The 11,804-nt window shown below is 37.5% G+C and overlaps 1 protein-coding gene across 4 annotated transcripts in view; it reads left to right on the forward strand.

Annotated features, from left to right (window-relative positions):
• LOC106139996 (zinc finger protein 608) overlaps positions 1-11,804 on the forward strand; it is a 92,032-nt gene that overhangs the window by 72,991 nt on the left and 7,237 nt on the right. For 3 of the 4 annotated variants that reach the window (XM_060949535.1, XM_060949531.1, XM_060949532.1), the window contains exons 4-6: positions 4,007-4,130; positions 10,863-10,950; positions 11,038-11,761. In XM_060949535.1, coding sequence (XP_060805518.1) covers positions 4,007-4,130; positions 10,863-10,950; positions 11,038-11,761 — 936 coding nt within the window. The remainder of the gene's footprint in view (positions 1-4,006; positions 4,131-10,862; positions 10,951-11,037; positions 11,762-11,804) is intronic. The other variant, XM_060949533.1, reaches the window with a different exon arrangement.

Genomic DNA, 11,804 nt, shown 5'->3' on the forward strand with positions numbered 1-11,804 from the left:
TGACATGTTAGCTCGATGTAATTCGGTCACACCATTCAACGTTTCTCGCTTTTAAGTCTAGCACTCTGCCAAATATTTGCCACGTTCACGGAATTCGAGTAATTTGTTATGGCTCGCCGCACGAACACTAGGTAAATCTTAATGGCCTTTAAAAGTGACGCTCGTATGAGTCAGGTCGTCAACGGTCAGGAAAACATTGTTTCGAGTCATTAGGCATGTAAGAGGGTGGCGTTCGGCGAAACAGTTTCCTTTTGCGGCTTGGGTCGGCGGAGTGACTACAAATTAGTTCCTACGAGAAGGCGCCGCAACGCAGGGTCTCAAACGATTCCCTTCGGCGTCTTAATCGTGCAAGGCGGCACTCATTACTTTCCTTCTCGGCGCGTCCTTTTGTTCTTCATGTTGTGAATTGATTTACTTCCTATTGTTTCAATTAGCCGCATTGACACCGGCATCTCTTATTTGCGTCAAATATGGCCTCTAGCGCACTCGAGCGGACTTTATTGATATGTAAATTCGAAGCTGACCGTACCAACGTTTTTTCTTAGTTTTCGCCGGTTCGTTGAAGAGATAAAGCGGCAGCTGAGCCGGCGACCCCTCCTGTTTGCACTCGACTATCGGGAGAGCATTGAGCCGCGCTATAACTTTACCGACCCTCGCTAGCACAATGCCTCCCCTAGACTCAACTTGTAACGTTCACGCCAGCGTTCATAAAGGATTTAATGGAGATATGGCGTGTCGAAATATTAAGATGTTTGTGGCTTAACTGTCCATATAAACGGAATGTCTTTGGCGTTTGTTTGAACGCTCGCGAGCGACCGTGGGCGTAAGATGATAGCACATTTGTCTTTCGACTAACAATAAAACGTTTAATTTTATTTATAGGCGACGCGTGGGTATGGGGCAATCGATTATTTTGCAGTTATCTTTCTTAATGTATTCTGACATATGACTTCATCTCGAGTATATAGCATAGATTTGAGTGTGCACTGCTAATTGATAAACGTAATTCAAATACATTTTTTATACACCGCTTCTACTTAAGTACATAATAACACAATCACACTTATATACTTATTTCTGTCTCATATTATCAAAAGAGTATGGTAAATATCACTCAGAGTTTTTATTTTAGATGATGTATTATATCGGATACCAGATTAAATGTAAACTAATAGCTAAACTGTAAGAGCACTCGTGCAAAGTTATCGGACCACTAACTGCTAATACCTACTTTCAGTCTGTTAACTGCAATCTTCATTTCTCATTAGTTTGGTTTTTATTTGACGTTTTTCTCGTTTTCAATCGATTTCTATTAATGACTGTAAGCTGTAATTATTATAATGTTTATTCATTTTGACGTATAATTTTAAAATAACATTCATACCTACTTACTTGGAAACGGCCAACAAAATTTCAAATTAAATACAGAACGCTTTAACTCGCAATGGTACAGCTATCCTGTTGTCACTGAAACGTGATATTATTATTATGGAGGCAATAATATTTGTCGATTCACATAAAAATTTATTCTCCCAATAGCTACAGTTTGGGGAACGGCGCGCAGGAGGATTCAGTACCTGAGCACTTCACAATTTGTGATGCCATTAACCGCGTGCGTGAGCGAGAAGACCTAATATAGCCGCTCCTTTCTCTGTCAAGCGCTGAATGTAAATGGCTTCATTTGATTATGTTCTCCGAGGCAAATGTTCTTACATTTATGCAATCTTGGTACACTTGAGCCAATATTTGTGATTCTTTTTGACTGTTTTCATTGGAATTGACTGACTTGAAATATTATTTAGAATTTTTGTGTACTCCTAAGTATCATATAAACACTGTGGTACCATATTAAAACTAAAAATTTTCCTCAATTATTTTCGAACATACAAAAAATATTGAAAAAAACTTACATATAACGTAACTTGCGTTGCCGTTTGTTTCCCAAAATTGTTTTTAGTAATGAATTTTGACTGGGGCGAAAATCCTAAAAAAATTCATTGGACTCTCCGGAAATGAATCGTGTATTTTTTTAAGTTATTTTCTGATCGGTCTCATATTGCATTTTGAATTCAAATAGGCAACAGCTAAGCAATACGAGTAGGCACGCGCAAAACTTAACTTGTTTATCCAATATTCATGTATTTGGCATTATAAATTATGGACACAACATTATCGGTGTAATAATTAATATAAAAGCTATAATTTATTGTCCAATCACGACCCGCGGTTCAAATTGCGCTGTGTTGCAATATTTCACAAAGGCTTGCGGTTCGCTTTCGCTGTAGCTTTGTCAATTATCACGATTTCACGATATTCCGTTTATTGTGTGTTCGTTTGTGTAATTAAGGCGTAATAACACCGCAAAACGATGGTGCACGTTTGATAGGGTTGGCGTGCTAAATTAGGTAGGTACCTACTTACTTATCTAAAATTGAAGTAAATAGTAAATTAATCAATATTTAAAAAACCAGTGTTTCCTTCTTTGTTATGCTACAAAAATTATAATAATATACCATGTTTTGTGCAATGCTATAAATGTCCGAAATGGACCGCTGCGAACCTGACAAACCCCACACCCCTGGTAACACTCAAAGATGAGAGAGAGAGAGAGCTATGAAGTCTGCATAAAGGTCTTTGAAAATATTCGTTTAACCGTTTTCAAAGTAGAATTTTACATTATTCGTAAGACATAAGTTCAGATTAAAACTTTCCTTAATTTTAAATTATGGTTAAAGCCGCCAAATGTTCGTATTGTCGCAACCCTATCCGCAGGGCATTTCCAAGCTATATAAATATAGGTTATAACAAACCAATAGTTTTGTTATATTTAACTAGTGATTAATTCGCTCATTCATAATACACGGCGTCTAATTGAATATGAAATCGTTTGAACTGTGGCAAATCGACTGGAATTAACATTGGGACCCGATTAATCTTTCAGAGAATTGCGTATTGTAAACTTAATTGAAATTTTCAATTCAAACAGATGACGGCTTAATTGAATTTTGGTTTACGTTTGTATGAAAACGATAAATTGTGATAAAAAGTAATTAATTCTGGTTGTACTTGTAAATTCATGGTGTACAAACTAGTAAATTGGCTTGACGCTTTATTATCCTTTTGTTAGCATAATATAATACGTGCCCCTAACGTAATAATTAATTTATTTCGGTAGCCGAGTTCCACGAAATGCTGTTTGTTTATGCAATTAATAAATTTTATGGAAATATTGAAAGGATTAAAACGACTCGTGGTATATTAGCACAAAAGTTCCATTGCTGCATCTCAGGAGCCTAACAATTGTTTCCTTGCTTTATATGTCTTACATTTTTAATGAGCCGTTAGAAAGTCAGTTGTCCAATGCCTACACGGGAAGTTATAATCAAAACTAGCTCCAAGGCGTGACAAGTTAAAATGTTTATGTATTCTGTAATCATACACTTAGCGATACAATGTAACCATTGATATAAATGATGACACCTTCTTCTATGTAGCGGAAAAATACAGCAGTTATTTACTTGGAAACTTCCTTTGCCATTTTCGGGGTCGGTGTTCCGTCAATCTGTATGCATGTAATGGCAGGTTCGTGATCGGGCGAACAATCTACTTACTAGCAGCACAGAACAGGGAACACCACCTAACATATTGTGAACCCTCATGTTCTGGGATTAATTATAGCCGCGTAGTGTTTATATTTCTTGTTGAAGAAACAATGTTTTATGCTAACAAACAGTTATTATTAATAGTTAATGTAACATTTACAGCGTTAATCGATTTGAATAGGTGTTTATAAGGAAAGGAAATGATTTCGTCACAGAATAGTTTAGTCATTGCTATGAAAAAAAAAAATACAAAGGAAATATTAAATTTATTCCAGTAGCGTGGTGTGCGATGTATGAATTTTTCAATGCCACTAACAAAATTCGTTAACAGTATAGGAGCGTTGGAATCAAAAAATTTCCTTGAGTCACTCAAAAAACTAATAGCTTAACTGTTACATTTACAGGAGACTGCAGAAGTATGTGTCGGCACATCAGTGGGGACGATCACAGAGCCAGACTGTTTGGGGCCCTGCGAGCCTGGTACATCAGTCACGCTGGAGGGCATCGTGTGGCACGAGACGGAAGGTGGTGAGTTGTTACTAGCGCACGAACGCAATGCACCGTAGCGCTCGCTGTCTCATCTTCTGCACGCTTATGCACGCCTGGTACATGTACCCGCTTTGCGATCCGTGAATGCCAAAGTTCGCCTTCAATACAATAAAATTATTTGGAAAAAATACACAATAGATCCTAATTTAATAGATATTCCCTAATGCTGACTCAAAATATTTGTTCTTCTAAGACATGAGGCATAGCTTTGGCATTCTGAAATTCACATTTCATTATAATAATATTCGCTGCAGAAAATACCTTTAAATTTTACTCAAAACGGTGTGGTGTAACAGGTTTAATGAGCTAAAGAAGGTACATTTCATTAGTCTATCAACAACACCATTTATACCGAATAATTTAATTACTTTAGGAGTTGCCGTCTGATCAATATCTAACTGATTAATTATCTTACTGATTAGGTACTTTATCAAAACAAGTTTATCGGGCTTGGTTAGCAGCTGAGGTAAAACACACTGGAGTACTGTCGTTATTCGTAAAATTAGCTCAGGTTGTGGTTGATATAACAGATTTATAATTTTAATAAAATACACGATTCTTGTCAATTATTCATCTCTAAAATTACTTAAATAGCCGCGATTGTGATAATAGTTAAATTATTAATTGCATAGTAAGACATATATATTATTTTATGATAGTATTTATAACCTATTACATGCTTATAAATAATCACAGTCATTATATTTCATTATCTAATTGTAATACCATAATCCTTTATAATAATTTTATCAAATGAACACTTGTTTTCTGTTATACATTAACGTTTGTGATATTGGCCGCCAATACGTAATTAAGTACGCTTAAATTCTTTTAATATAAAAAGTAATAAGATGAAAAAGAATATGTGGATCGGTTATGATGCCACAAAACGACGACGTTGATATGAGTCTATGAGAGTATTAACAAGAGCAGTAATACTTTAATTTATGGACCTGGCTCTCTGCGATTATTGAACACACTTGGTCCTTTTTGTCGTTACTTTTTCATAGCGGCTTTATGGCCGCTATAAGCTATAACCATGACTTTTTTCTCCATTTATAGCTCATAACCGAAAAGCCACGATTAAATGTTAAAATATTCAGTCTGTCCACGAAACAGTGTTGTGAATTAACTGGACCCTTATTAGCCGTGGAGCGAGATAGCATCTATAGCAGTATTAATAACCCTGTTCTTACCAATACCGAGGCCTTTACACCTTTTATGCTCGCTTGGTAATGAATGCCTCGACTTGTTAACGGTCAAGCAAACTTTATTAAAACGTTTTTCAATAAATTGTTAATTTATGACAAGACTAACGGGTATGCAAGCAAATTATTTTACAGGCTTCACGTTTTCCTTTACGAGTGATTTACTTAATGTTTCAATATTTTATGAATTGCGCAATATCATTTAATTGAGAAATGAAGTTATAAATTTTACTTGAGTTGAAGATAAATAATAAGTGAAGATAATTCGATTATAATTAAGATACTTATGTGGGTATTATATGAAATTGATTCTGTAGTCATGAGACTGAAGTTTGAAGCAATAAGTCTATTTAATTAATTCAAGCCTTTTGTCAAGGGAGGCAATATCTACAGAGAGGCAATGCTGAGTAATTCAATTAATCCGAGTAATTAACGGAGAGGGGCTTAGCAGTCCTATCTAACTAAATGTTTACAGTCTGATTGAGATCTCTTTGGTCATACCAGGGGAGCAAAGCACTGAAATAGGTTCATTTAGACGGTGCTAATTACAGCTTGGGCTGCGTAATCAACAGCCGAATGGCCCGACCTCGCCACCGCTCGCTTTCTTTGTTTAATTTTATCGACACATCCAACTGCGCAGCTCAATATAGTCCGGATTATTTTGTTGAGGGTTTATTGATATTCAAGAACATGATGAATATCTCAATAATTTTTAATCAACAAGAATGGTTCCCATTGTTTTTTGAGGTAGCAACAACTTTAATAATACATATGAGTGTTGTGGGCGGCGAGGTTCCGTCTGAGAATGGTTCTAATCAGACTTGTTCATTGTTTCCCACACAGAGACAAACAAAGTTCCGGGGATTTCATTTACATCCATTGAATGCGCTACCGACCTGTTGGTAAGGTAAACTTTGCTCTCTTAAAAGGTTTTCTACACAGAAAAAGAACAAACATTTGATCGTAGTATTTCACTGACTGGTTCTGGAAACTTGCGTGGTAATATCAAGTGTAAATTAGTTAATAATGTGAGGAGAATAAAAAAAAAGTATTCAAAATATTTCTGCTAATTAGTGGCATGGAATGCACCGTACTGAGTCTGGATAGCCTCTTAATTGTTAGCACGTAAAGTCTCCTCACGGCTCATAAACCAGTCTCGGGGGCATTTTTTACGGTGCGCGCCAGATGCCGCTGGCTTCAGTTCCGAGAGTTGAGGTATTAATTCAAGTTGATTGAAATTTAGAACCGTCGAAACATCGATGGATTCGACGTAATAAAAACAAGTCAGATGTAAATTGCCACTACATAATCATTCAAGTACAGATGTTTTTACATTGTTTCAAAATATTTACTCATCTTAACATATATATTAATGTTCGGAGGGACAAACGTGAGTTTTTATTTTCAAATCAAAACATATATAAAAGCTTTCATTTTACTAGTAAGTGAAAACATATTAATAGGTCCTGTTAAAATTATAATGCGGTCAAAGTCTCACAACACAGTATTTAATTTCCGTAAGCTGCTCGGCGCCATTAGCCGAAAATAAATAAGCTTGGAGAGGAAGGGCGTGAATTCCCTCCCCTCGCGCCAGCGGGCGGATAAATTTGGAAAGTGGCAACACAGGCTACAGAAGCGGGCAGATGGTGATTTATTACTGTGTTTTATAATAATTACGAGAGGCTCCCGGCCATTGTGCGCTAGCCCTAATGGCAACGGGACGTGTGCTCCGCTCTCCTATTACATTGTTCTGTTTTATTTCCATCCTAAAGATGGACGATTTTGTGGGAAACACGACTCCATTCGCAGTTATACTGGAAAATTATTGCTATAATCTTTCTTAGTCATCGTCCTTTTCACGAGAATAATTATGTTAATTAGTCTTTGGCACTTTTCCTAACACCAAAGGAAACGGTATCTTTATTTGTGGGTTTTATGTGTCCGTTTATTCAAACACTTTAGTTAAACAAATAATGTTAAAAATATGGATTCCGAATGAAATACTAATTTAAATTTGAAAAGAGATTTAGTCAAAGTATCAAATCTTCAAATGTTTTTTAATAATGATATCACTATTTTTTAGGTTTGTTAAATACAGAGATCGAGTAAATAATAAAAGTGAGATGTTATTTTATTTATAAATCATAATACTTATGTACTATTACTATGTATATTCTACATTTTCATAACTTCTCAGTGACTTAATAAAATCGTGACGAAATTAAACAATGACGAAACTCCTCTAATCTTTTCAACACTGTATCTCAAAAAAGTTAACAGTATTAATTACAGGTTAAATGTTATACTTACTTATAGAATACACGTACCGAGCTGTAATATCAAATTACACCGCTCTCCAAAATGTGAACTGATTGATTGGTTCACGTTAATTAATACGTCCGTGCGGAGTCAATTTCCGCAATATTGCTTGCTCTATTTATTTTACAGGTAACAGTAATTAATAGCCAGCCGGTACGCTATTTATGAGATCATATCTTTTCCGGCGATAGTCCAGTTCGCTCAAATAGATAAACAAATTACAGGAAAACATGACGGTTTAATGATAGTTTACTGCTTGGGCGGCGCTCGGCGCAATGTTAACGATCGGCCTAATGACGTCGCCAAACCATTACAGGGACAGATGTACAAATCGAAGCGATTACACGCGAGCAAACAGGACCGGACGGCCTCTAATTTAACTTTTCCGTGACCGGCAGCCCGTATTAACCATTTAGAAGGGAATTCCACCCTAAATAATAAAAGCGCGCAGGGCGGCCGACAATTTCCGTGAGGGCGACACCGGCTCGTGATGGCGCATCTCCCGTACATTCCTGTGGTCTTGGTGGTTGGGGTTTTTGTTACTTTATTAGTTAGCTGTTTGCACCGTTTGAATTATATAATTTGTAAAAGATATTTCTAAAAAAATCTTGGAGAAACGTGTCTTGGTTTCCTCAAATTATGGATAAGCTTGAACATTAAGTATTTCTTGTCGAGTGGAGTTGTCTTTGAATAATTCATTGAATTTAAATGAATTCAGTATGGTTACTCTTCTAACCTAATAGGCGTTTTTAGGATACGCCAACAAGATTAATTTTACCATAAAATTCAGTAGATAAGAATACTTTAAAAGGAAGACCTAGACGAACGTATCTTGATCAAATTAAGGACGTCCTGGTAAAGGGTCAGGTCAAAAGTACCCGAAACCGCCGAGCTTGCATGAAGAGAGTTATGAATGTGGATGAAGCGAAGGAAGTATGCAGAGATCGTGGCAAGTGGAAAGAGGTAGTCTCTGCCTACCCCTCCGGTAAAGAGGCGTGATTTTATGTATGTATGTATGTAAGAATACTTTAAATCAATTGTCTTTAAATATTGAGCGAAGTAGACTATGCTTATCTCAATTTGGAAGTACCTAGGTTATTGTTAGAATATCGGTTCTAATAAGTGCACCTACACACTGCACTAACAATGCATAAAGTTAGCAACTTCGCCGTGCGCCGATATGTGTAGCATGTCTCGTTATGAGCTTGTTATGGAGATCTGACTTCGTTAGTTATTGAACAAAACAATCTGACAAGAAGGTTTCTTAAGTCATAAATGTATAATATACAAAATGTCTGCATATTTACTTACGGCTATAATTTTCTTTCCTAATGGTTTCTATTTCAAACTCACGCTTAAAGGGTTAAAAGGTATATTAAAATTCCTAAAGGAATTAATGTTGTCGAAAGTACACACAAGTGAGACGTGTTACATCCATTTAAACACATTTAATTAATAAAAATTACAACTATCAATATTAAATTTATTAAATGTATTCTGGTATGTACATATCATTATTATATTAAAATTAATGTGTGGATATAATGCCAATGTAAATTAATTAAAAAATCGACGGAACATTTCTACGCGTGGCCTGTGGACTCGGCTACTGATTAAAATACAAACCGAACGCCATCCATCTTGTTTGACAGATTACATCCAATTAACAAGCAATTAAATTGTGAAATAACTCGTTGTACGCTAATGGCTTATAGAAATGCTTTATTTGTCCATTGTTCCGTGAAACAATAAATATGGGCTGGGAACTGTTGTGTTAGGCGAATCTTGGCTGAACAAGACAGTTTCTTATTCTGTTATGTTTCACGGAATATTTTTTTAATTCTTGATGTTGTTTGTGTCGTTTTATCGTTATGTTGTTGTTAGTTTTGTAGATAATTATCAACATCGGTTTATCCAGGCCGATTTTGTTGCAGTAATTTAATAATTTTACTATATTGTTATTTTCATGCTTTATAATTTTTACGTATCAACAAATTGTTAAAATGTGTTGTGTTTTTATTATCTATTATCTCTAGGTGTTGTTAATTGCAAATATTTGATTGATTAACTAACCATTGGTTAATTCGTGAATAATCCGTTTATTGGGTTAAACTGTATTTTGTTAAACAAACATCAAATACTTAGTTACTTAGTGGTTAAACTTAATAAGTATTTTGTAATGTTCTAGCATAGACATAGACAATTCAATATGGCGAGTTGCAACACTATTTTATGTTACTGTTGAAACTTTTCAACCATATGGAAGTACTTTCATAGTAAATGCACTAAGATTTGCAGAGTTGTAATATTGCAGACTCGTATGAGATTCAATGTTTATTGACAAGTTCACTTTGACTAGCCGCGCGGAAATTTGGCTTCGTAAATACAACCTTACTTGCTTGGTGGCTGTTTCATTACGTGGTAAATATTTTTGCCACTCTAAACACGTATCAACAAAACATGTAAATTGTTAGGGCGTGGGCGCGCATTAATTAAATGAACCCACAGTTTTTGAGGTATTTAGAAACATTCGCGTCTGTCTGCCTCTGAAATCTCATTAAACCTTTTTAAAATGTTAAGCAGGTACCTATTTACAATTCAACGAGACCGCTATATAAAATCGAGTTTACGGAAAACTCGCTCGGGATTAAAAAGGGATTGTCCGAGATCCGAGACCCTCATTTTTATCCCAATTTGTTCATCTTGTTTACGGAAAACATTTTGCGGACAAAGAGAAGATTAACTCACGGCGAATTACAATAGGTCTTTGAAATATGTTTCGTGATTATAGATTCATGGAGAGAATAAATTATATTGTTATTTGTAAGGAAAAAAAGTTATAAAAGAGGGTGAAAAATTATTAATTAAATTTGCATAAGTTGTCACGCTAGCGTGATAAGTACTAGGGAGGCATGGCGCAGTGGAGGTGCTACATGCGGTCGGAGTCACGTCCGCGAAGGCGCTCCAACCAGCCCTCCGCACCCCAATATGCAAATGAGACTGACAAATTGGATATCGGAACTCTACCACCGTAAAATAATAACTTGAGCGCAGATTTTGCTAACGCTGCCAATTTATTCTTATTTCCTTTGCATAATGTTATTTAATAAGCTACAAGATTCCTTTTTAGTCCTTGATATTAAGTTATAGAATATAACTTAAAGATGTAAGTGTTTTGTTACAGGCGTGCTAGTTGTAAACGTTACGTGGCGAGGGAAGACCTATGTTGGCACATTGCTGGACTGCACGCGACACGATTGGGCGCCACCACGGTGAGTCTCATGCAGATACCAAATTCTATTACAGTATCTGAGCAGTTTCGTGACAGATTTAATATGTATTATTTCTCTTTTATGTAGATTTTGCGATTCACCTACAGAAGAGCTAGACGCAAGAACGCCCAAAGGTCGAGCGAAAAGAGGACGAGGCGCCGCCCCCACCGATATGACAAACTTCACGGAAACGCGCTCTTCAGTCCACAGCAAGTTAAGAAACGGGGGCGCCAAGGGACGCAGAGCTCTTCCGTCGCCCACTCCATTTACCCCTCCCAGACCTGACTCCAAAAGGAAGCGAAATTCAGATGCAGAAGAACGCCCGCCAACGCCGAAAGCGAAGCGGCCTCCCCCTACTCCTTCCTCGCCCCCTCCCGACCCCGTCCTCCTCGAGTGCCCAGAGCCAAACTGTTCGAAGAAGTACAAACACGCGAACGGGCTCAAGTACCACCGATCGCACGCGCACGGCTCGCCCGACGAGGATGACAAGGACGGCTCTAGTTCCGAGCAAGAGGAGCAAACGACTGAACCCGCATCTCCGGCGCGGCCGCCTTCGGAGCCCGCGACACCGGCGACGCCAGTGAAGTCCCCGACTCCAGCCAAATCGCCGGACGCCAAGAGCGACAAGACGTCGGAAAAGTCGCCGGAAAAGCCAGACGCGAGCGCGGAGTCCCCGCAGCAGACGCGGTTCCCGGAGGAGTTCGCGGCCACACCGGAGCCGGCGCCGGTCGCCGACCGACCGCCCACGCCGCCCGCTCCTTCCACGCCGCCGCCAGAAAGCCTGCCTGCATTACAACCAACACAGTTCAAGGTAAGCTATTATAGTATATCGCTAAAAAATAAAAAAAAAACGT

The sequence above is a fragment of the Amyelois transitella genome, chromosome 19, assembly GCF_032362555.1.
Source record: "Amyelois transitella isolate CPQ chromosome 19, ilAmyTran1.1, whole genome shotgun sequence".
In the NCBI taxonomy this organism is placed as follows: Eukaryota; Metazoa; Arthropoda; class Insecta; order Lepidoptera; family Pyralidae; genus Amyelois; species Amyelois transitella.